We start from the raw sequence: 26,497 nt of genomic DNA, 5'->3' as shown, positions 1-26,497 counted from the left end.
GAAGCATGTCAAAGGTCACTGAGCTCCGGTAAGAAAGATTTATTCAAATGTGACACATGAAATACACATGAAATATACATGAAATATGCAGTTTTATTTCAGAGAGACTACAATACCACAATGGTTGAGTTTTTTTAACCCTACCACAAGAATGTGTGGCTCAGTGGAGGTGAGAGGAAACTGAAAAACGCTAGAGATGAAACAGATTAAAAAAAAAACCAACTCCTTCTCATCTGCCTCACATTAGTTAGCACATCCAGTAACACTCAGCAGGGGTGACTGTGGAGCGCTGGAGGTGTGTGAGAGTGTAAAATAAGACACGTTTACCTGATCGATCTCACAGAGTCTATTTTACAAAGACCAGCAGCACTCAGCATGGCTGTCACTGAATCTGTGGAAGTGTGTTGGGAATGATCTCCAACTTTACAGAGATTTCTGCAGAAGCAACCAGCAGCACTCAGACGGATGGATGGCCTGGATTTCTGTGGAAGTGTGTGAGAAGGAAAGACGAGCACATACATTGCTGCTTTTGTAGGTTTGAAAAGATGGAACCCATTTCTCTCGTCCATCTCTGAGTGGTCTATCGGGCGTACAGCAAACGTGTTGAATCAGTGGAAGTATGCTGAATGGAATCATCAGTCTGAAAAAGAACGATGTACCAGTTCTATACATGCAGTAATGGTGCAGTACCTCCTCCCCCTTCATCCGTCTCGTGATGCCTTGGTGTTATTTGTTTGGATCAGGACCTGCAGCAGCACTCAGCATGACTGCCATGGGATGTGTGGAAGTGTGCTGGAGGGAACGGACTTCCCGTTAGTGTCAGCTTTACAATGAGTGCTTAACAAAAGGAACACTGTCACTGCATCTGCTCGCAAAGATGCATTTAAAAAGAGTTCCTCCTCCTCCTCCTCCTCCTCCTGAGAAGTGTCACTCAGCCTTAATTTCTTATTGCATTATGTTTTTGTGCTGATGCTCAAAAGAAATTACAAACATATTTTGATAGAACACTCTGCATGCATGGTAGAATGAAGTTGTCTGAAAAAAAAAAGAGGCAAAATTGATGTATTGATGAACCTAAATCCAGCTCCTGTTCCCATTCTCACTGAAATGAACTCATCTCCTTTGCATCCAGGACAGCTTCCAGTTCTCCACTGACAGTGTTGGACCCTTCCAGTGGTCGCTCCTTGTCTCGCAGGCAGTTTATCTGTCGGTGGGGTTTGATTCAGAACGGGTGGGGGTTGGTCCTGTTCTCACAGCACAGACCCCTTCAGTCCCATACAAATACACTCACAGATGTCTCACTTCTCCCGCTCACATTCGCAGACTTCTGCCAGAACGAGGCAGCTTCGACAGTAACAGGAAGACCACGGAGAAGCAGAAGGGATGGGGGATTAACAGAAAGCAGTGACAGAGAGGAGCGACGGCAGGAGAGTGAAGTGGAGGGAGGGAGGGAGGGTTTTCTAATAAGCTGCTCTTCTCTTCCCTCCACATCTCAGTCTGTGAGGACTGGAGCCCGGCGCCAGCTCTGCCGGCACAACCCTGGAGGCGAGCACCTGTAAGCCTCGTCCGTTCATCCGCCCGGCCAGCGACGACTCCTCGGACAGCTTCTGACTGCCGCAGAGACCGACCGGGATCGGATTTGACGAGATCGAGCCGGAGGAGAGGGAGAGGAGAGGAGTGGAGAGGAGAGGAGAGGATGCTGAGCTGCCACAGTCTGCAGTTAAGGTCTGAGCCCTTCTTTATTTCCCCGCTTTGAGCCGGCGGTGTTTGAGATGCTCGGCACTGACAGACCGACACGCTTCCTGACGGAGTGTGAGGACAGATCTGCTACAGAGATGAGTTTCTCTCTGAACTGCAGGGAACTTTGAAGTCGATAAGCCAATCACAAAGGATGAATCAGGATGAGAGTAAGATCTTGGTTCCTCAGTTCCTCTATGGATGATGTGAACTGAGACTCATCATTAAACGATGGGTAACTTCTTGAACGCTCTGAGGACAATCTGACAAACGTAAAATGGGTTATAATGGAAGACGTGCAACAGTTGGAAGTGCTATGGAAAGATTTACAGCTTTCACTTTCAAACTAAAGATCAATACTCAGTAAATGACATTCCTTTCCTCTGGATTAGCTGTTAGCTGTTAGTGTTAGCACCCGAACGCTCCCCGGTAACAGAGATCTGAGATCTGAACTGAGTTTCTGAAGCTCAGATTGAAGATTGAGATGGTGTTAAACTGGTAGATTAAATAATTTAAAATATTATTCACCAAACTGAACCATAAACTGCATAGCAAGTTACCTCAAATCAATCAGTGCCATGACTATCAGTTAACTTTGGCTGTTCATCCAGAATGCACCTCTCCGTGTGAGGGTGTGGCTCCAGTTTGATTTAAAGGGGACATATTATGCTTTTTTTCACTTTTGGAAGAGTTTCTTATAGTAGTATGTGTTCACATTCAAATTTGAAAACAGTCTGTTTTGAGTTGGGTCCGCTTATCCTGAAATCAGCGGATTTAACTCCTCCCCCTGACTGTGCCCCCACCGTGTCTGTGTGTGTGTGTGAGTGGGCGTGGCCAGACGCGTTCAAGTGCACACCGGTAAGCAGACTCAGAAACAGCCTGTTTTGAGGAGGGCTCGCCAGAGCGACTTTTTAGACTCCGAACAAAGGATGAATTTGGGGCGAACAAACTTAAATACTATGTTTTTGGGCTTCTGAGACTTATCTGACGTGACTGAAAAATAGCATCATATGTCCCCTTTAAAATAGGAGGGTGGTTGTTCTGTAATCATGGTGAAGGGACAATTGGTGGAATAAATGTATGAAAACATGCATACAGAGAGGATGATGTTTTGTAATGACAATATGTTCTGAGTGTAATTTTTTGCATGTGAACACTTGTAAATATCGACATATGTAACTATTGTAACTTAACAAATTCAACAAATTCTCAATCCTTTCATGAAAGACTGAATTAAGTTAGACTTCATATGATTTCATGAGGTTTTCTGGTATTTTGCTGCAAATCCAGACACACACACACACACACACACACACACACACACACACACACACACACACACACACACACACACACACACACAAAATCCCCTCTCACAGCTTAACTTTCATCATCATTCTATTGAGTAACTTCAGGAGATCCCAGAGTGAAACTTGCAGCGTTGCTTTGTCACATTTGCAGGTGCATAGCGCTCACTTTCTGCGCCCAGGAGGTTTCCAGCTCCACAGCGCGGAGATGTTTGCTGTTTCTACCACTTGTTTGGTTTGCAAAGTTTAATCCTCTGCAGGGCTTTGCTGGTTTCTTTTATTCAGACCTGGGGCGACACATTTGCAACTTTCAGCTGCACAGCCAAGCGCGACTCGAAGGTGTTTTACATTATGTTATCTTTTCAAATGGAAATATCCAGTGGAATGTTTAATAAGGATGCACACAGCGGCGAGAGAAACAATGACAGGAGGATGTTAAATAGATTCAATCTCTGAAGAAAGAAATGCCCTTTGTCAATTATTTTCATCTCCAAATGAAGGTTTTATTGGTAGATTTGCCTTTGCAGGTGTTGTTGCTGGTGTAAGAAGTCAGTCTCACCCTTGTCTTTATCATTAAGGAATCTCCAGAACACGGATATTGTTTATTATAGTCATTTTTAAAGTTGTGTAGGAATGTGGATGTTTAATATTTATTTCCTATTTCCAGGAATAAGTTATTTGATGCTTACTTGATTTGTGCTGCTAGAAAATTGACCTATTCAGTGAATTCTAACGTTTTTAACATTAAATTCTCCACAGTAATTGATATTCCTGAGAGTTCGCAGAGGACGTGGAGTCACTTATAGCCCAGAAAGTCTTTTTCCTCACTCCATACTGAAATCCTATGTTTGATTTGTGCATGTTTAACATAAGATTTCATTTTTTTTTCATTTAAATGTACAAGTTTACATTTCATGAGTTCTTTCCATATGTCTATTTGAATTATTGCGTGAGTATTCCTTTTACAATTTTCAATTTCAACAGGCGGATGTGCTGTTTGAGGAAGAGACGGGTTTGTGTTCAGATGGCTGAGCTCCCCGAGCAGAGCTCTTTATCCTGGATGTGATGGGATGTGTTTAAATCCACAGCCTGAATTTGACTGTAGATAAGTGAGAATAATAGGAATGTCCACCGCTACGTCCTGCTGGCTTTGATTCCACCTCAGCAGAGGAAAGAGTCGCCCAGAACAAAAGCTGGATTTCAACGCTGATTCAAAATTGCAGGCTCGTCTCTTTCTCTCTTGGGTTCTCCGCCGCTCTCTCCGTGCACCTTTCAGTCAGATTGATGGAGGTTGTTTTCGCCCTCTTGAAAGCCGGTTCAGATCAGAGGCAGATTCTCAGCTGAAAGGGGGGAATGCTGCAGGAGCAGATCAATACTCAGAGCGGGATGCTGACTCCTCTGAAGTCCCCCTGAACTGTGCTTTTTGACTGTGAGGGACGTGAGGATGATAGAGCTGCTGCCATCAGTGTGAACTGTGGGAGATATTTACTGTATGTGAAGTCCATCAAGGAGGAATGATGGTGCAGATTTATGACCTCTACTGGCCACAGTGGGAATGACAGACGCAAAGGAGGAAAGTAAGACATCAGTCACCAGAAAAACATTCTGGATAGAATCTCTGCAAACAGTGAAGATGATTAATTCCGATGTTTGACGGATCTTCTTGGATCCCATGGGCCTTATGTTTGGTAACCCCGATTAAACTGGTTATAAACACGTCTTTAAAGGGCAACTCCGGTTTTTTGACACCTGGACCTTATTTATAGGTGTGTGCATGCTCATATACTCACTCAGACAAACATCGTGCAGCTCGGAGTCCTTCAGAAGTTATTTAGATCCAACTGATTTAGCGGGGGCCACGGCAAGGGAGCTTCAGCGCGGGACATAATCTCTGCAAAATCACTCATTTGTCTGAGTGAGTATATGAGCATGCACACACCTATAAATAAGGTCCAGGTGTCAAAAAACCGGAGTTGCCCTTTAACCTGGAAACCGTTCATTCTGAAAGATGAAACCAAAAAAAACACATCAAATGACTAGTTACATGAAATTTTGAAGGAAGTGTGATCATTTAAAACAACCAAACAACTGTTCAGAGATCATGTTTCAGGGGTGAATTTAATCTATTATATTAATCAACCAAACTGAATTTAAGATGGAACCGCTCCATGTTAGCATTTTCTTTCCCAATTCACAATCTGCACTTGGATGCTTTTCTGTTTGGAAATTTCATGCTCTCCCTATGTATGTGTGGGTTTTCTCTCTGTCTAGTCTGGTTTCCTCCCACAGTCCAAAAGCGTGCATTGAGGTTAACTGCTGCCTGTAAATTACTTGTAGACATGAATGGGAGTGACAGTCTGTCTGTGTCTGACTGGTGATGAACTGATGGCGTATCCTGGCCGTCATCCAGTCATCTGGGATCAGATCCAGCAGCCTCATAGAGAAGACAAAAGAATGGATTTAAAAAGCATGAACCTCCTACAATTTAACGGGTTTTAATCTGAACCAGTCAAGCATAAAGCTCGTGTGGCAAAACCGGCAAGAAGTTCCAATCCAGAATACAGCACATTGTAAAAATATTAAAGCAAACAACCTAAAAAAAAAAAACAAAACAAACAAATTAATTACAAATAGACACAACACTGACGCCTGAGCTGAGGTGTCGATGATGTTTACCACCTGGTTGCCAACTGTCTACGTCAGGATGATGATGAGTTGTATGTGGCCCCTGAACCGACCGGTCCAAACTGAGGCTGGTTTTTGAATCTGAGCATGTACGTCTGATGTTGAAACAAAGTGTTTCGGTGTTTATTTGACATGTTATGGACAAAGAAACGGGCTTTTATTTGGGTCAGAAACTTTTAACAATTCACATATTGCTTTGTGTCATGAACTCATGGACTCAAAGTTCATGATAACAGTTTTTGTTTCAATGAAACAGAGTAGAATTAACATGTTTTATTATGAGTATTTCATACGTCAGTGTTGGACTGCTTCCTGTCGATTGTTCCTACATATAAAAAAAGTAGTGCTGTCAGTTTTAATCGCATTGATCGCAATTAATCGTGATTAATTCATGGAGAACTGTCAACAATTAACTTTTTTAAAGTTGAGATTAATTGCAATGAAGAATCTAATCCTCATAAATCAGTCCCAATGTCAGGAAAAAAAACACTATTATCCTGTAGTTCTTTTCTTTGACCCAATTGGCAGACCTCATGGATTAATCGCAATTAAAATTGACAGCACTAAAAAAAAGTAAAATTTTAAGTTTGTGGCATCAAATTCCTGGACTTCATTAAAGTAGCACCACTTTTTCTATTTCATAACCTCATCTCTGTGAAAATATCTTAAACATTTTGAGCTTTGGCATCTCGCCTTTCCTGCTGAGTAACATGTGACTTTGTTTCAGATTGTTTTAAAGAACTAGAGAAGCAGCTCTGTATCAATGATATAATCTTACGATTGGCCTCGACTGTGACTCAGCCTCATCGAATGTGACGAACATACAGACGTGTGCAGTACATCCCATGGTGCACTGCGGCTGCGATAAGCTCAAGGCTGACACCTCTGCCTGACTGTGAGTGAACACCACTGCTCAGCAGACAAGAGGGTTTCTTTTGACACTTCAAGGTGGGTGGGTGTAGTGTCACTTTGTTCTGAGATGATCAGACATTAACGGACCGGCACTGAAGCCGCCGAAGCTTCAGAGGAAAGTTCAGCCGGGTCCTCAGTCGCACAGTGAAGAGTGAAATGCTAAATGTGAGCCTCCTCTGCTGTAAAGTTTCTTTGCGTTGACTGAGAATGTGAAATATTTGCGTCTTTGGACCTTCGTGTTGTCAATTTACTGAGATTTAGAATAAAGTCTGCTGAAGTGCATGTTCACAGAAACAGATCAACAGGTTCAATATGGACGTGATTTGCAGGTGATTTACTATTATATGTGTCCGTATTTTATTTAAAACTCTATATTTATGAATTTAGAGTGTGTGTTCTTCAACATTTGTCAGACACAATCCAGTCCGACCCTTTTAGTAGATCAGCCCCATAGATTGAGATCCCTTCTATTTATTTTTAATCATTCCATCACTGGATGAACACTTTTTTTTCTCCAATTAGTGTTGATTGTACAGAAATGTGTGATGTTGCAGTGTTATAAACACAATCCTTGGCACATGTGCCATGGAGACATATTGATTGACTCTCTGGAGAATGTGTATTCACGCATGTGCTGGCGAGTGATGGAATTAAAGCCATTGCAACACATTTCACACTGCATATGTTCACACATCCTGATAAAACAACATAAGGATGGTGCTGTCGCCCACCGGCTCAGTTTGCACAGTCTGCATCCATTTTTCCAACCACACCGCTCCTATAAACTGTCAAATCTGTGAGTCTTTGTTGTAGATTCACAGATTTAAAAAGTGCCGTGCAGGTAGTTTAAAACATTACGATGTCTGTGGGACATTAATATACTAATTGCCACTTTCTTTATCTTCTTTAACAATGAAAGAGGAAACACTCTAGTGCTTTAGTGTGACTATCTCACTGTTAGTCCATCATTTAGGTCTCACACACACTGTGAATAACTGGCCGTGTGCAGTTTGACTCATGATTATTTGATGCTGTTTCAACATTAAAAAGAAAACTTTGGATGTCAGCCTCCATCATTAAACAGAAAATGGGATCTAACAGGAGCGTGAATGTCTGACTGCATCCAAAATGTCAGTCAGGAATCCAGCAAGAGCTGGAGATCTTCAGATTTTCGCCCACAGCACAATATAAAGTATTGAGCAGTGGTTCACGATCAGATGAGACTTCAAACTGGAGCCGGAGGAATGTGCTTCATATTTCACAATTGTGCACAAACAAAGAAATGCAATGCGGGACGTAGCGGGAGGGACAAAGACCCGCCATCAGTATCAAACAGCGGAGGAGAGCTGATAAAACGTGTGCGTGTGTGTGTGTGTGTGTGTGTGTGTGCGGCCGTGCATGCATGTTTGTCTTCATCCAAATGTTCCCATTCTGATTAAGACTGAACTACTTAAAACTTGCTGCACTACTTTAAAAGTTTCTCCACTTCCCCCCGGGAAAAACAGTCTCTACAACTGAGAGACTTAGTAAACAAGCTAATGTATGTAGTGTGTGTGTGTGTGTGTGTGTGTGTGTGTGTATTTGTGTATGTGTGTGTGTGTGTTTAATCAGGATGAGTGGCAGAGCGTAGAACGCCGCGGTACAGAAAGGAATCTGCTGGTGCTGGATGTGTGATAATTGAGTCAAGGTCATGCGTTCGCTTCCTTCCTGATTGTATGTGCTGATTGTTTGTGGAGCTTCGCTTCATATTTACTCGCTCTGGAAGTTAAAGCTGCCTCTGCGGGGGGGAACACAGTGTTTTCAATCAGCCAAATGTTACGGAATGCAAATGCATTCCAATTTAATGACAACGTCGCAGACACATGAATATATACATTTTTCCAAATGCGTTTTGTATTCTGATTGTTTTGAACTCTGAATGTGTAGTGTGAACATGAAATAAACCAAAAGAGAAGGTCGTTCTGTTGATGGGCGATCGCTCCTCGGCTGCATTGATCTCTCCTTGATTTGAGGAATATTCTGATGTGACTTCCATGCGGCTGCTTCATTAGCTGTGACGACTCACACTGACTTGTTGTTTCTCACTTTGATCATGAGAATAATTGGATTAGGCTAATTACATGCCCAGCAGAATATCACGCTTCATGTACACACTGATCTCTGATGGGACTGATTGTTGCTCGCCCCCGGCTGCAGGTCTGAATTCTGCGGTACGCTCATATAAGCATCCCAACACTCTGATTACTTGATTGTTGCTGTAATTTAGAGAATGGACACGACGATAAGAGATGAATTTTGATGAATGCTGATTACCTCGGGGTTAGAAATGATATGTAAATTATTCCTTTAAAGAGTTGCATAAAAAAAAAAAAAACACTTCACCTTGTGTAGTAAAAATGTAAAAAGTGTAGCTGGTATTGCAGGAATGCATAAAGAGGCTGCATATCTTCGAATTAAATGCAGATTTTTTAACGTTTGCTTTTCAAAAATAAGCCTTGTGGTTATGATGGTCATCAAAATTCATTAACTGGGGACACAGACTGCATTGAAGCGGGATGATGTACGATTATATCCTCCACGATGGAAACGCGAGAGATTGATTTTTCGGGATGATTGCTGACCGGGATAATTGTCAGCATCCTTATATATGAGAGTTCAGAAAACTGTTGCCCTCACCTGTTAAAGTACAATCCCATGAAAACAGTATTGTTTGGTTTCTTTTATATTCTTTTTCATTGTTATCTTGACTTTAACTTAAGATAGCCCAGAAAAAGCTCATTTTTCCCCACCACAGTGCCAACCAGACTGAAGAATTAGTTTATACTTTAAATAAAACAGTCACTTATAAGAAAAGTACAGTAAATATATATTTTTCCCTACAAAATGTTCCATAAAGTGATTGCAGTATGTTTTTTTTTAGTGAAAACTGAAAACTTGGGAAGCATATTTTGATGATCAGTGCATTAATATCACTGTTCACAATTATTTTGGGCAAGATATTCGTGACAGAAAATCAACTGTGGTTGTAAGAATTGTTTTACTGTTCTATAACCTTATTTGCAAATTATCACATTATTACACAGTAATTTCACTCAGAATGGACCAAATTGCTGGGAGTTATTATGGCGGTTGCTATATTTACCCGATAAAACGAAATAATAGGAAGTTTGTTCTGATGAATTAATGTTCATTGTCTGTAAATGTTTTCAGTGTTTGTGTCTGTTTTTCACACATTTAACAGATGATTCAAATCAGTTCCACCTTCACCAGCTGCTGCTGTTATTGTGGTTCGAGGCATTTCTGCAGCTGGCTCGCCACAACTTTTGTTTGCAGCCTTTATTATCGAGACATTTTCACAGGTTTCTGTAATCTTTTCTGAGTCACTTCTGTTTTTCGTCTCTTTCTTCACTTTAGAACAGATCATCTCCAGATTTGAGTTTTTTTTTTTTTCTTCTAAATCCCATGTCTTTCAACATTTCTCCTGACATTCTCCACATATGTCCAACTCTATGGTGTCACATTTCATTTTGCACCTTTACACACTGGCTCCATGAGGAACAGAAGCATCAGAACGATTCTGTTTCAGGCAGTTTATTCTCATACAACAAGGCCTTATTTATATACTGCCTGCAGGTCACCCATGGTTTTCCATTAATGTCTCTTTCAAACACATTCAAGGGAAAATGGTGAACTTTTGTTGCACCTTGACTTCTACTCGAAGTAACTGAAAATGAAAGTTTTAGAAAGCAGTATCCTGGAGAGCTGAAGTTTAAGAAAAAGCAGTTTCAGATTTTCCGCATGACGACACAAAATCACAGTATTACCAGTACATATTTTGGATGTCGAGATCACGAGTCACGATTGAACCTGGAATATCTGTTTTGAAACGGTGGAAGAAAACCAGAGAAAACTCATACATAGAGAGATACTGAAGGCTCAGCAGCTCAGACTGGAACTGGGGACCTTCACACATACTTTCAGATGACAATGCAATCTGAATGTGATGATCGAATAACTTTGCAGATGGATGTAGCTTCTACTGCCGTGAGATGAGCCTCTTCATGCGTGAAGCAAAGCGGGGCGCAGGGTTTTTACCCCACCTGCTCATTGTGAATGTCACCGAGCCAGATTTGATGGGGTTTTTTTGTGATTTTTCCAGGACAGCACATCAAGACTTCTCACTCTTTCTGCTAGCCGTGATGAATAAATCAGAGCTGATAACAATCGGAATGCCACGTTTCTTTTAATGAATCTAGAAATCCATCAAAGGCTGAAAGTCAAAGGTTATGTAAAGACAGAACACGTCACTTCATTTCTGTGTCCGTGGTGAGTTTGAATCCACAGTAAGTTTGGTTACTATTTTTGATGCTCATTAGTTTGTTCTCCAGCATTTTGACATTAAACAAAATTGACATGTAAGGACGATTTGCTTGGATTAATGCCTGGAGTGTCTGCAGTCTCTGAGGTGCTGCTTGCCAAGTGGATTTGGAGCTTTTTAATATTTTTTTTTCAGCATCTTTTGGCTTCTTGTTTGTATCCGTTTCCAGTTACTTCTGGAAAAGGAGGCCACCGGTGAGCAGATTAGGTACAGTACAGGCAATGTGTTCACTTTTCTGGATGTGCGCCAGCAGCTGCAGACGCATTTGATTGTCATTGAGGTTTCTGCTCAGCGCCTTGACGAGGCACGGCTTTAACCATGACCGGAGGGAATGTGAAAACAGACCAGCTGCCTGGAGGGGTGTAGATTGAACCATAATGTATTTGGTAAATGTAACAGTAGACATCTTTTCATGTAATTCCATGAAAATATCTTCATTTTGAAAGAGATACAAGAAAGCAAAGTATTCAGAGTATTGACATTTTCTGGAAATCAGAGAAATTCTCCATAAACTGGGATAACAAGACATTTTGATCACGGACTTCACACACACGGTGGGCTGGACAAAAGACCAAAAGGTCCATGTTCTTGCTATTACTTCACATCCATCTCTACACATTTTTGTCTCAACAATTTTGGACGTTTTTCAGGAAAACTTGAAAGAAGGAACCCGAAGCCTGCAGTCACATAGATTTTTTTTAAATAGTCTTATAATCAATGAATAGAGGAAAATTTATATTTTCCCCCCAGTATTCCAAAAAAGTAATGTCACTGATGCATTACTCTTTTAAAAAGTTGCTTTTCTAAGCAATGGAACGGATATGAGGCAGTGTCTCACAGCTGCTGCTGGCTGGATGTGATTCTGGAGATGTTTTTGTAATCAAACCGATGAGAGGAGCCGGTGAAAATGCGAACGGTGCTGAAAGTGGGAACATTTTCTCTGTCTGAGCTGTGAAAAGCACTGCTGGCACAGCGCGATCCGCTTCTCATTAGCACGTTCTCTGAAATGTTAGACTTCACACCGTCTGTACTTGTAAACATCTTCTCTGTACAAAGCCGTAATTACATAAAACCCACACGGTAAATTATTTAGCCCTCACTGGCCACAGTTGTTTTTTTTGTTGTTGTTTTTTTTAACTAATATCCCAAAGAAGATCAGTTTCTCAAGCATTACATGCTGCACTTTCTGAAACAAAGTGTCCTTTTGATGTCCTGGTCTTGGATTTGTGATCGGAGATGCTCCCGTCACCACCATATGCAAAGCGGCTGCAGATAAATTAACACTGCAGAGTATCCTCTTGACAAACCAGGGCATGCTGGGAATACAAGCTCATCTTCTGCAGCGGGTGTGAGAGTGAGAATGGAGGGAAGTCGGGCGAGCGTGTTCAAAAGAAGAAACCTGCACAATCTGGCAACCCTGGTCTGTAACGTCAAACATCACGTCCACTGACTTGTAGACGCAAATGAAAAAAAAATTTTCCATTACACTTTAGCAATACACTTTTTCATCATCTCGCCTGAAAATCCACCTCTTGAGAGCCTGAAAACTTTTTAGAGATATTTGGGAGGTTTTTTAAAATGTTTCCTTTACCAGCTTTTCATTAGGACATTTAGGTTTTGTGCGTTTCTAGGTTCAATGGAAACACAGCTACTGAAAGAGAAAATGCTATCACTCTGTTTCTGAAACGCTGACACTGGGAAAGAGAAGCAGAGCCATGGAGAACCAGCAGATGGACAACAAGAACAAGGTTTTCCTGCAGCGTGTCGTGACTCCCGGTTCAGATTCTCCTGGACTTGGTAGTTTTAGAGATCACAATCACCGTAATTACGATCCAACTTCATCATCTGTCCGTATGGAAGTCCGTATTTGTGTCTGCCCCTAAACAATGTTTTTTCACTGTGTGAAAAATGCTGTGAAAACACATAAAACTAAGTATTAACTTAGTCAATATCTGGCAGGACAGCTGATCAGTGATCAGTTACAGAGAGTGATGCCTTCAGGAAAACCGCCAAATGCCACAAAGTACGTGAAAATGAAGAAATGCGAGTTCCCTTCTCAGAGCCGCTCGACCCTTCCTGTCGAGGACAGTGTTGTTTTTTTAATCCCTGTAAGCATCGATGTGAGGCTCTGAAACACAAAGCGGGTGAGAGGTGACACTTCCAGAGCCGCGGCTGCGAAAAGCTTCTAATTATCACCCAGATAATTTCCAAAAGACCCACCGCGGTGGAAATGAGTGGATCTGCGCTTCACGGTGTTTTCATCACATCACATATCAACATTGCTACAGCCGTTGAGAGAAACTCCTAATTGAATGTGAGACTAATGATTTGCATTTTAATAGCACACCTACACCTCCTGCTATATGTGGCACCTTTGAATTTGCACCAGCGTTTCATTAATCACCCATCTGTCAAACTCTGAGTAGCATTTCTCACCTCAGGGAGAATTATCAAAGCAAGAAGTTGGATTCTTTTATAACAGGTGGCCTAAATAAGAATAACGCTTCAGTTTAATTCAGGTTAACCCAGCAGGTGCTCACAGTTTGTCGAATTTGATGGATTTAAAGTGAGTCTGATGACAGATGATCCCCTCTGGACCTGCTGCTTGCATCAAAATGTGTCGAGATCAGAGCAATAAAAGAGTTTTTCTTTTCACAGCGAGGTTGTTCATATGCACATCTTCAGTGAACTCATTATGAAGTCTGACTGCATGAACTAATGGCAGATTAATTCATTTAAGCTTTAAAACCTTTCTTGGTTGTTGTGCAGAGTTTATGTGACAGAAATGTTTACAAGAGGTTTGTCAAACATGAGGCCCGTGGGCCAAAGCCGGCCTGCAAGAGGCTCCAGTCTTTCCCATAAAACCACCAAGCAAACAATTTAAAAGAAAACAGAGATTTTTAACACAGATTAAACACAGAACAAAGACAGTTTTCTTGTCCGAGTGTTCTTGTCATTAGTGCGTTCCTGTTGTAATGTTCCTGCAGACTGTAAGCGATGTGAATATTCTGTTCCTTCCATCCATTTTGTTCCATTTTAATGAGGAAAATCGCAGAAACAAAGAGCAGGCCACATGTTTTGTACTTTAGGAACCGTGAGATGAGCCTCGCTCCAACAGTCGCTCACTTTGTGCGGCTCAAACTGCGAGGAACCGGCTGAATGGAGCCATTATTTAAACAAAATGACTTGTGCGTGCATGTGAAACGATGTGTGTGTATTTCGACTTGAGTATGAGAAATGACATCCGGAAGTTTTTTTTTTTTTTTTTTTCAATGTGCGACACAAGAGAAACCAGACGTAATACAGATGTACTAATTGTAACGCACATACACATTTAAGTGCAGTATTAAGTAATTTTATTTGAAAGTGCACATCTCGCTGCATTTAGGTATCAAGTTTTGGTTTTATTTATTTCAAGCCATACTGTGATTTGAATATTGAAAAATACTGAGACGAAGAGCTTCAGTGAGCAGCTGTATGCACCTTATCTATCTATCTACCTACCTACCTACCTATCTATATATCTATCTATCTATCTATCTATCTATCTATCTATCTTGAAACTGCCTCCTTTCCATTTGCAGACTTCTTTAGATTAGAGGCATATTTTTAGCCCATGAGAATTTTCAGGCACAGGAGTCCATTCAAAGTGCTTCCCTTTCAAATGCCTGTCAGCAAATGGAAGCAAAATGAATAGAGATGCCCCAACCGGCTGCCGGGTGGGCCATGTGACCAACTGTTTATGCCTCAGATAAACAGCCCCCGTGTTCTGCATGGCTCTCTCCATTTTTCAGATCTCGCTTCATCCCCAAGGAAGAATTCCACTTGCCGGGCTGTGACATTTTTTATGTGATTTATTCTATTGTCCCGAGCCCTCCGGCCATGGCCGCCCCTCCGCCCCGTCCCTTTGCCATCAGCTTTGACAATCCCAGCCTTTGTTTTTGCAATGAGAAGCGGCATTCTTCCAGAGGGATGACCTCCTCTGTCTCCGCAGGGGCTGGCACTGAGGACGCGACCCTACCCGAGGATTGGATGGCACCCGCCGGATGCCGCCAAGCGAATCCGCCAGTTGTCACCCCGACTCTGCTGCTCGCGAGTGTCTCAAGCCCGGAGCGAGAGACCTTGAGGGATCCGCCGCTTCATCACAGCCATAGATCTGTGCACCATCATTCATCTCTGTAAGTATCCCTCTTTTCCTCTTCTAATTTAGGAGAATTCTTCACTTGACATTGATTACAGCGTCTAGAAACATTCCCCTCGCACGGTAGATACAAAACACAGCAAAACTCAAAGTTTCCTCTGCAGCAGAGACGGAAAGGTAGCGAAGTGTGAAACTCTTCAGCCTTAAAATCCCCCAGCAGCTCTGTATTAGAATTCCAAACCATCCGGAGATCAAGGCGCCCGGCTCAACTTTTACACTTCAAACCAGTTGAAAGGGATGAGTGCAAACATAAGAACATCAAAAAGCAGAGAGAGCGATGCATCAGATTACCTGCAGCTGTCTGTCAGCCGCAGAAACCTGCACTGCATGAGGATTGATGGCTTCACAGCACCTCTCTGTGTCAGGACTGTTGAGATAAAACACTTTATTCTCACTCATCATCTCTGATTTTGATAACAATGCACCGCGAAGCGACTTCTCATCTGTCTGACGCTTTCCTGAAGGATGAGAGAGGCGAGAGGTCGGACGATTTGAGCGCCACGGACGGGGTCGGGTATCAAACACATGGAAACATGCAAAGGTACTGTCGGCCACTGATCTGAATCCCATTTCATTTTACAGCTCATTGTGTGCTTGTTACCCTTCCAGTGGAGGATCTTTCGTCACCCTGCCTTCATTCTGGATCTGCCTGGCAGCCCCTGCCATTCCACTGTCATTAACACAAACAACATTAGTATGGATTTGGTCTGATACCAGGAGAGAACTATTTATAGATGTGGCAGGATGCGTCACACATTTTAAAGACGCTGGTGACGGCCGCTTTCGATCTCGCGGCCGGCCGCATCTCTCTCAGTCCTCCCTCCACTGCTGCCCCTCCGATCCAGGCCAGGTCTGTCGTTTCTGATCTGGTCTCTTGTTATTGATCTTAACGCTCGAGTTTTCCTCTGTTCATCGAAAGACTCGACTCATTTTCCAGAAAAGCCTCTTTCACAGAGTAACACCTTCAACCACGGAGCCACAAAGGCTGCGATCAGATTCCAGGGACGGGAACTGTGAGGAAGTGTGAGCAACTTGTTGTGAAAGGAACCCGACATAGTGTCGTCTGTTAGAGCAAGAATAAACCTAAATTACTACACTCTCAACCTAACGTCAATTTTGATGAAACCTGGTGCAAAATTATATAAGAGCAGTGTCTAAAAAAAATGCGATGGAAGAATAAAAGTTAAAATAAAGTTTTCTGGCGCTGCCTGAAGCTTCTCTCTGCAGAGCGGGACAACGATGAAGCTCCGTCCTGCAGTTTCAATCAAACCTGTGGATGAACGGAGGGCAGCGCGAGGGTTTTATGTGCGAAAACATCATAACAGTAACGTCTTCGCGCTGGTACGTCGGCTGCTTGCAAATGAACCGCGGTGCAGTTAAAGCGCGATTGAAGTCTAACATCAACACAAACTGAAGAGCTCAAACCAAACACGGCTTCACAGGCTCCGCATTCAGCACCGCTATTGATGTGGAACTCTTGTAGATGTTTTCACAAATCCTTCAAAGTGATTGTGAATTCTTGGTTGATAAGGAAAGCATTGTGTTGCATTAAGCTGAGAACATTATTGCAGGGTTCGTGTTGCAGAATGTGTGTTTAGCTTTATGAATGTCAGCCGTGTGGAGCAGATCCATAAAAGACACTTAATGTATGAAAGTGGCGGATTATTTAGGACTGCTTCTGTTTTTTGATGTAGGTGAAAATTGAGAAGCATTTTGTCAGCTGGCTCCCCACAACTTGTATTTACAGACTTTCTGTCCTAGCTAAGGTCTGTTTTCTTATCTGCAGCTTTAACTTTTTTCTTTTTTCATGCCAAATTCAGAATTATTCGATTCAACACTCTGATATGTTTGATAACACCAACACATCCGCCTCCGTTTGTGATTAGTGCTTAATCTAATCACTTTTGGCAAACACGAGCATATAATGCATCCAGATAATTACCCTCTATACAAAAAAAATTAAAAAATACATCTCATTACTCAGGACAAATAAAATAAGTTTTACAGTTTCTCCCTGGAGTAAAGCTTTTTCAGAAAAACTTGAAAAACCTGAACGAATTCCAACCTTAACACCATCTTTCCACTTTGTTAAACAATTGCACACACCCTTGTTAAGTAGTGTGGAAGCTTTAGAAATAGCAAATCAAGCCAAAGCATTATTTATGGAACTATGCAACAGCTATTATCTTATCACACCTGGCTATTTTTAACCATGTAATGCTATTTCCACTTCCCCCAACTCTGAAAATCCAAGCTTCTCTGTTGTCTCCTGTTGAGGAAATATAAAGTGGACTCAGTCTGCTTTACATGCTGCACTGGAAAGATCAGCTTGGACTAGAGCTCGAATGCGAACACACAGCGTGTCAGATACATGATGTTCACATGAGCAAGCTGAGGTTCTCCAGCTCTGGAGGGACGGATTCAGATTCAGAGAAATGCATTTCAATTAAAAAGCCACGCAGAGCAGGCAATGCAACAATGATGCAAGAAATGGAGTATAGACAAGACAAAACATTAAAATAATATAAAAAAAAAACAGATTCAGTAACTTGCTTGTTCAAATATGGGTGAAGAATGTATCCAGGTATAAACTGGCAACACGGTACAGAGAGCCAGTTTAAATGTAAAGTTTATATTTTAATTGAGCTTGGTTCAGTTATTCGTTATGCTGTCGTTCACCAGGCTGAAGGTGGCCGCTGAACTGAAATGAGTTGTTCAAACCGCCCAACATCACAGCCATATGAAATATGACAGTAGAGCGTTAATGCCTGGCCGGAGTGCAGAGAGGTCCGATGCGTATAACTCAACCAAATTATTCCCCCTTTTGTTGCTGGCTGCTGCGTCGACAGGCGCCTCTCCACTGGGCGATCTGGTTCGGTGCTCTCGTACAGTACAGGAGGCATGTTTACAGCCGACTTGAGGGAAACAATGCTGCACTGTGGCTGATCAAACATGAATATATTCATAAAAAAATACCCCAGAAAAAAAAAAAAAAAACTCTGTAAAAACTGTGGGGTTGAGCCTTTGCAGTGAAAATCCACTTCCCCTGTTCATTTGTGGGATTTGCCATGTTTGTATACTGACTCATCTACCCCCTGTGGAGGTCATTAGCAAGTAGGCCCCCCCCCCCCCCCCCTCCCTTCCCGTGCAAAACCATGTGTACGGACTCAGCTTTAGTGCCTCGCAGAGTTGGAAAAAAAAAACCTAAACAATCAAGGGCCAGCAGCTCATGAGAGCTTTCTCGGCTCGTGGCGTTTCATTGAGAGTCCCATCAGAACAGTCCGTTTGCACGACCCCTGTTATTCTCTGCTTCCTGCAGTCACGCAGAAGGACCGTCATCTGTTTTTTTGTACGAGAACTGCCACGTTCGAGGGAGGAATGTGCGAGGAGGAGCATGAAGCCAGGCACTCATTTCATTGTCCAGAAACCAAAACTAATAATCCAAAAACACCAAAATTCAAAGTTCAAAAACCGATCAAAGGGGGAGTCTGCTATGGAATCTGGAACTGAATTAAAAACTGCAGCAGCAGCGAGCAGAGAAGCAGGAGCTATGCAGAAACACCAGACACTAACACTATGAGACTTGGCATGAAGACAAGACGGTCTGACAAACAAATCTCGCAGCAGGTGACTGCAGTCACACACTCCGGCACAGGTGAAGCACATCAACAGGAGAGGAGCCACAGATGTTTCAAAATGTGACTTTATGCTCGTTTCCATTTATTATTTTATGATATTTTGCGAGAGGAGAGTGCGCCATGAGATAGCATCATCAGAGAGCATCTCTGCCACAAAACAAACGACACCCTCAAAAATTAATGTTTGCTTCTTTTATTAACTCCAGAAAAAATTCTGTGTCTTCATCGCCCCCAAAAAAATATCTTACTTTTTCATCCGCTGCCATGTATTTGTGTCCTGGTGGTGAATTTTTAAGGTGGGGCGCCTCATCATTCTTTAATTTAAGTGCGTTTATAAACCAGATAGAAACAAGCGACCTTAAATTCACCCCATCAGACAATCAGATTGATGTCGTTCTTTTAATTGCTCCTCAGTGATTGGTGGAATCGCTGCTAAGACCCGCCTCCTTGGGGCAGCCTTTTTTTTTTATTTCTAGCACTTCCATGAACGTTTATTGTCACTGTTTTTGATCATTTTGAATAATAATAGCTGGATTGAAACACCACAAAAACACATGACCGGTACATGAATGATGGAAAAAGATTTGTTTTTTCGGTTCCATTTTCACGGCAAAGTTTTCCACTGACGTTGGAAAACTTGCGTTACATTTTACATTCTCCGGGACTTGGTAGTTTTAGACGTGACAGTCACCTGGAATTGCAATTTCTCTTCAACAGCAGTGGAAACGTGGCCTGGCATGCTAACTGCACCGTTTGGAGCGTTTCTGCTCTTTAAACAGACATCACACGTTGCCTTGTCTCTGTTTCTGTTTTTTGGTTATTTTGATCTGGAACACAAGCATGATTTTCCATATCCACTCAGGCAAACATGATAAATCAACAGTTATTTGTTTTGTTTTGTTATTTTTTTTCTTTGCTTCCAGAACTATAAGAACAATATCAAGTTTTTCCACTTTTTTTTTTTTATGGCTGCAGCATTTCGTCGATCAAGCCCAAAGTTTGTAAACAGGTTTTCACAGCTACACGACTCCAGGAAAGACTTCAAGGTGCCGTGTTGAAACTGGTAATTACTGCATACTGTATGCTGTACGTCAGCAGTCACATGTACGACTGGAGCTTTTACGAATGCCATAACGTGATTGGCTTCGCCTCACTTGACAAGTTCATTGTCAGTTTCGACTCATTTTACTGGATCTGCTCAAGTTCCCAGACAGGAAATGTAACGCTCCCTGTTGGTTCACATTACATAACAGAATCATGTAATCGTTCTCGGTGTGGCTTTTTTTTTCTTCTTTTTTTTTAACCTTCGAAGGGAAACCACAGCAGGAATTAAATGAGACATGCAGGTTCATGCTTAGAGCCCCTGGCTTTACACAGGATGATTTTGCTTTAACGGTTTCACTGTGCTGCGAGCCACCATGGAAATGCAGTCGTCCCTCGATCGTCTTCTCCCATCCGCAGTACAGTTATCCTCTCTCAGTATGAAAACACATAAACACAGCTTAAATTCTACGAGATGTTACTTTGCACACAGACACTGAGACAGCTGCTGCACAGCGAGGATCTCTGACCTGGAGACGCCGTCTGATTGACGTGGATCGCTGTTTCCCTGCAGAACACCTGTAGGAACTCAGCCTAGCTCGTCTTCTCTTTCTCATTTCAAATTAGCAGGTTTTTCTGGGTCAGGACTGAAACGTGTTACTGATCCTAGCACTCAAAATAGAGAAGAAAGAAAATACTTTTTATTCAGCGAATATCTCAACTGTGAAAAATACTTTCTAAAGATTTTTTTTTATGTCTGGTTTCCTTCAGGGTTTGTCCTCAATCTAATTCAGGTTAACTGGTGATTGTAAACTTTCCATTCCCCTGCCTACGTGGTGATATGTCCTTGAAGAACCAAGGCTGCCCCCAACCGTGGAGGAAAGAATCTGGTGTGGTGGAAAAAGTCAGCGGTGAAGGAGTGAAAATGCCCTCAACGCTCCATTTTCCTCTCTGTTAATTTATTTCAGAGATACAGGGAGCATGCGAGGCCGCTCCGCCTTTCTGTTTTCCACCTCATAGCTCAGGATCGTTTGCCTGTGGTTGACCATGACTTAAAAAATGAAGAGGAGGCGGACGGATTCGCAGCTCGTCGGCCTGGCGGGCGGTGATAATCAGCCCGTCTGCGTGAATGACACGCTGTTTGAACATGGCCCCATGAATCCAATCCCGGAGTGTTAATTAGCTGTCTCGACCTTTGATCTCAGGCTGAGGTTGATCCTTTCTAATCGAGGATTAATTATGTCTAAAGACTTGTGATTAACCGTCGGAGGAGCTGTTTCAAGGAGGGAGGCCTGAATGGAGGGAAACAAAGGCGCGGCGAGTGGATCACAGATTTCTGTGAGGACTGCAGAAGAGGGAGACGTGAATGTGTAGAAAAGCTACGGCCAGTACTTCTTCCTGAAGCCTCTCTGGAACGAGCCTGTCCGCCACAAACGGACTGGAGCATGAATGTCTTCGGGTCATTCATCACAACAAAGGATAGTTCGAGCTTTCATGTTGGATGTGAAGCATCGGCGCCACTTGCAGAAGGCCAGAAGGAGCCAATCATTCATTATCAATGATCAAAACTCATCCCTGACGGGGGGCGTGCAGAGTGATCGTGCAAATGAGTTCAGAAATATTAGAGCAGATGTGTGTTTTTTTCTCTGCAGGGACAAAAGCCTGGGCTGAATGTGGTCGACACGTCCGGAGCAGAGCAGCGTCAGTCGGTGGGATGGAAGCGTGTGTTTGCAATGAACAAAGGTGAGAAACCAGAGAAACATTGACAGCAGCGAAGTCATACATAAGGCCTGTGGGACAGAATCGGCCCGCGAGAGTCTCCATCCAGGTCGGCCAACCACCAAGCAAAAAGTAAAAATTTCAGAGAAAAACAAAACATATTTCTAAAGAGCTGCGATATCAGTGAAGCCGCGCTGAAAGACCTCATTGACAGTAAATTAACCTCAAAGCCATGCTGTCAAGGTGAGTTTTAAAAAACACGCATAAAGCAACAGTTTTTTGGTCGTTTCACTGCATTTCCCCCCAAAGGTTTTCATTAAAATTGGCTTTATGCTGAGACGGTAGTTATCTTCTGTAATAATAGTTTGGTTTAGCGAGAACATAAACCATTTTGGTGAATATACTCTGCATCACAACAAAGGAAAACTTCAAACTTTAATTTCGAAAGTTATCATAACATTGTTTGACCAGTTTGACCCACTTGGGATGAAGTTAGGCTGCATAAAACCTGTTTCACACCCCTGGTCTAAAGTTCACAGCACTAAGGCATAGAGAAGCTGAGGATAAAGCTCCTGCGTCTGTCGTGACAGAATGAAACAAAGCATCATATTGTTATACCGTATAACAATACTCACATGCAATACTTGCATCTGAGTTCACTCTGTTTGCAATATTAAAGATCGGAGTGGCAGCAGGTCACCACAAGTCACAATTACAAATAAACTCATCTCAAGGCACAGAACAGTCAAATAAGACATAAAGAATACATAATTCTACATGGAGATTCCTTAAAAAGTGTTGACTTTACAAACTTTCTTTGTTTCAAGTCATAAGCCCTAAATCAGAAATGGAAATTTGCATCGACAAGCAAGTTTTATCAGTTGTAATTTCATGTGGGCCTGACCCTTTCAGCCGCCCTGCAGCCTCCTTCAGATCAAGACTTCGTTTGTTGTGTGTTGTACACTACTCTGTTTTCAGAGGAGGATTTATAAAAAGAGGACGCTCGCAGCCCTCTCTGGCCTACATGGCTCCGGCAGACCGAGACTGCTTCTTATCAGAAGGCCTCCCTCCGAGCGCCTCGCAGCTACAGGGCCGTGGCGCCCGCGGTATTGTGACGGTCCATTAGACGACGCGGCTCGTCCATTCACAGGCTGGAGAAGGAGGGCTAAATTTAACCCTGAAAGCAGCCATTCAAATGAAGGCTGCTGGAGAGTATTAGACCCGATCGCGCAGCGCTGCATTAAACAGCTAATTAAAAGTCCACTTAATGCCCAGCTGATAAATATCTGATGGATACTTCTCCGTCTGTCTCCTGTGTGTCTCATCACATTGGCAGGTAGTGTCATGTCTCAGGTGTGACTCTGGAGATGCCGAAGAGACGAGACATCGTCGCCATCGTTCTGATCGTGTTGCCTTGGACGCTGCTCATCACCGTTTGGCACCAGAGCACCATCACTCCTCTGCTTGCCACAAGAAAGGGTAAAAATAGAAGATCAACAACTCTGATTTGCCAGATAATGGAGGTTTTGTTGCAATAATGTTTGTTTAAGTGGCGCGCAACAAAGCCGCCTTTGTCTGGAGCTCAGGAGGCGAATCTCTGTCAGCGTTTTCTAACCTGGAGGAAGAATGTCACATGTTGTGCAGCAGGCGGGACGTGACGCCCTGATACATGCCCGATAACATCTCCAATCCCACAGAGTCCACACTCTTTACGCTGCTTAATGAATTATCTCAGCGAGATAAGGAATGTACGCTGCGACAGGAAATGTGACGCCCGGGGCGAAAAGTTGCTAGAGAGCAAAATGTTTCCACATATATAGTACTGTTTCTAACTTTTTTTTAACAAAATTTTTTTCAGTTAAATCCTTGACCTACCTCCTCTTATGTGTCTTTACGCTCGAGCCAGTAACGGAAAATAACTTTGCAATGATTTCTGTTCATTAAATTGTTAACTTTGTGTGTCATCTACGAGTGCACAAATTGTGGGATGAATAGCAGCTATATTCGTACTGCTTTCCTCTGCCTAAAATAATCTCTTCCACAATCAGTGGAACCTAGCTAATTGAAGTAGCACAGTGCAGGTGTATGTATTCATTATATCTGTAATTACTGTAATCATGTGTATGTTATACTACATATGTATTTATCTGCAGCCACGTGGCAGCATGGAGACGATTATGTAACAGAAGCTCCAGTTTGAATTAATGCTCTATACTCGCTTCAGGAACGTTTTAGTTTAACTCCTCTGGACTTGACACGCAGGAACAAAACACAACATCTGATTTGTTCTATTTTCTATTTACTGACGTTAAACGTTAAATCCCTAAACTGATCAAATACCCTGCAGCTCAGCCTTTACATAGACTCATGTTTTGACTCTGACAGTATTCAAACAAAATCGTTCTTTTTTGCTTTATCGCACAATAAACGTTTCCTGATGAAACTCAGAAAGGCTCCTTTCCGTCTCCAGTATCCATGTGGATTAAAGCTCAAGTCATTCAGTTAAATCAGGAGCTTAGTGACGCTGAAGTCATGCAGATCCACCATGGGTCATGATTAGTCGAGAACAGGGGTCTGAACCCTGCAGCGCTGGAGCCACATGTGGCTCTTTCGTCCTTCTGTTCGCTCAGTGAAGCTTCCACAAAATGAAACATGAATAAACATTTAACTTATTGTTATTATAGTAACACGCCACAGTATTCTTTAAAATTATTAGTCACTCTTAGTTCAAAAGGAATACAAAAAAGGTACGAGTAAAATTGGGTAAAACAGCAAAACCACAAGAAATGGGGTGAAAAAAATTATAGAATGACTTTAAAAAATGACGTTTGTAGAATTTCTAAAAGAAGAAAATGAAATGTGGTTCGAAAAATGCCTGGAAAACTGGCTAAAAAGAGGTAAAAAGCTTAAAACAGCTACAATTTCAACATTGTCAGTAAAAAAAGCTTGAGAAGAGGAACAAACCTGCTCAAATCAGATACAGAGCTAGGTTAACTGTGGTAAAATGTTCACTATTCTAAACTGTAGTTAAAACTTCTAAAATACATCATAAGATAAAGTTTTTGTTTGTGCATCAAACTATATATGAAACTTCATGAGCAGCATTGGCCTCATTTTAAAGGTTAAATGTGCTTTCCGGCTCCAGACCAACTTGACATTGTGGAAAGTCACAGAAATGGCTCTTTTGGTCATAAAGGTTGCAGAACCCCTGTTCTAGAATCAACTGACTGTTCAATCGTCAAAAGTATAAACTGGACTTTAATGACAAATGGGGGGAACCAACGTCAAGAAAGACCGGGCCAAATATAGATTGGGATTTAAATGATTTTGTCTTGAAAGGTGTAAACGGGGCCTAATAATCATATTTTGTTTGTTTTTTTTCTGGGCCAGACGTCAGGCGTGATGGTCCCCCCAACTCCAGAAGCACCTTTGCGCTCAGGGAGTCCTGCTCCCCTCAGAACCGGGACGTGGTGGAGGTGGTGCGCACCGAGTACGTGTACAGCCGGCCGCCGCCCTGGTCGGACGTGCTGCCCACCATCCACGTGGTCACCCCCACCTACAGCCGGCCGGTGCAGAAGGCCGAGCTGACGCGCGTGGCCAACACGCTGCTGCACGTGCCCAACCTGCACTGGATCCTGGTGGAGGACTCGCAGCGGAGGACCCCGCTGGTGAGCCGCCTGCTCCACGGCGCCGGGATCAACTACACCCACCTCAACGTGGAGACCCCCAGGAACTACAAGGCGCGGGGGGACGTCCGGGACCCCAGAATCCCGCGGGGCACCATCCAGAGGAACCTGGCCCTGCGCTGGCTGCGGGAGACCTTCAGCGTGAACGGCAGCCGGCCCGGGATCGTCTACTTCGGAGACGACGACAACACGTACAGCCTGGAGCTTTTTGAGGAGGTGAGGAGACGCTTCTCATTTGTATTATGTTGTTAAAAGAAGGAGAGATAAAATAATAAAAATTGTATTTGAAGCAGAAAAGTAACATTAATCTTACTTTTCTGGAAGCACCGTTAAAATCAGATTCTCCTTAATTTAAAGTACCGCCTTTTTTTTTTTTTTTTTAACCTGCGCTGGATGTAAAATGTCATTTTTTCCAAATGAAGACGTAGGAGTTGAACCAGGGACTGATGGTTCGGATGCACTAAATACGGTTTAAGACCCGGAACCTGACTGAACAATAAAGATGCATTGCTTGAGCTCAAAAGCAAGGCATGCCAAGTTCAAAAAGAAAATCAGGATAAAATAACAACTAGACTCACTGAGCTTGAATTCTAATTTGAATTTATACAAACCACTGCGTTGTGTGTTTTAACCGCGGGACCTTCCCAGTGCGCTGCCGTGCGCGGAGATGTGCAGTTTGTCACTCCAGCTTGGCTCTTTATCACGGTATTTTTGCATAAATTTACGAGAAGACTGAGCTGAACTATGTAACCTGAACTGAATACCAACTTCCCTTCACTGTGGCTGATTTGCTTGTCTGAACCTCGAGAGTCGTTTTCACCCGTTTACACAGTGACGGAGTCGGAGCGTTTTCTAAACGTTCTACCCAGCCATTTTCAAAAAGTTGCGTTTTTAGAGGCTGCGAGAGTTAAAAATAACACCGGAGCGGACATCGTCATTGGCCAAACCAACAGGAAAATCAGTAAACGCCATCTTGGTGAAGGAATTATAATAACATGTGCAACATATACGAAACAGCATGAACAAGTGAATCTGACATGTGTGTAAAAAAAGGATAGAAGATATAGAAATAAAGAAAAACTGTCAGAGAAAACTAGCTTCACTCATTTGTTACACTGACCACCTGCTGCATTCAGCGGAGAAACTACTGAGCTGAGGAGTTGTGATGAAGATCTAACAAAGGTAAAAGAATT

The 26,497-nt window shown here is 42.6% G+C and overlaps 1 protein-coding gene across 2 annotated transcripts in view; it reads left to right on the top strand.

Moving 5' to 3' along the window:
- The first annotated feature begins 1,693 nt into the window (after nucleotides 1-1,693).
- The window catches only part of LOC115395944 (galactosylgalactosylxylosylprotein 3-beta-glucuronosyltransferase 1-like), a 29,958-nt gene continuing 5,154 nt past the window's right edge, over nucleotides 1,694-26,497 (top strand). Inside the window, exons 1-6 of one of the 2 annotated variants that reach the window (XM_030101646.1) lie at nucleotides 1,694-1,725; nucleotides 15,014-15,197; nucleotides 15,685-15,761; nucleotides 21,552-21,642; nucleotides 22,955-23,097; nucleotides 25,009-25,520. In XM_030101646.1, coding sequence (XP_029957506.1) covers nucleotides 22,986-23,097; nucleotides 25,009-25,520 — 624 coding nt within the window. In that variant the 5' untranslated portion in view covers nucleotides 1,694-1,725; nucleotides 15,014-15,197; nucleotides 15,685-15,761; nucleotides 21,552-21,642; nucleotides 22,955-22,985. Of the gene's footprint in view, nucleotides 1,726-14,740; nucleotides 15,198-15,684; nucleotides 15,762-21,551; nucleotides 21,643-22,954; nucleotides 23,098-25,008; nucleotides 25,521-26,497 lie in introns of those variants that run through there. The other variant, XM_030101645.1, reaches the window with a different exon arrangement.

This window comes from Salarias fasciatus, chromosome 10, assembly GCF_902148845.1.
Source record: "Salarias fasciatus chromosome 10, fSalaFa1.1, whole genome shotgun sequence".
Classification (NCBI taxonomy): Eukaryota; Metazoa; Chordata; class Actinopteri; order Blenniiformes; family Blenniidae; genus Salarias; species Salarias fasciatus.
Note: the sequence above shows the minus strand (reverse complement) of the source record. Positions and strands in the feature narration are given on the sequence as shown.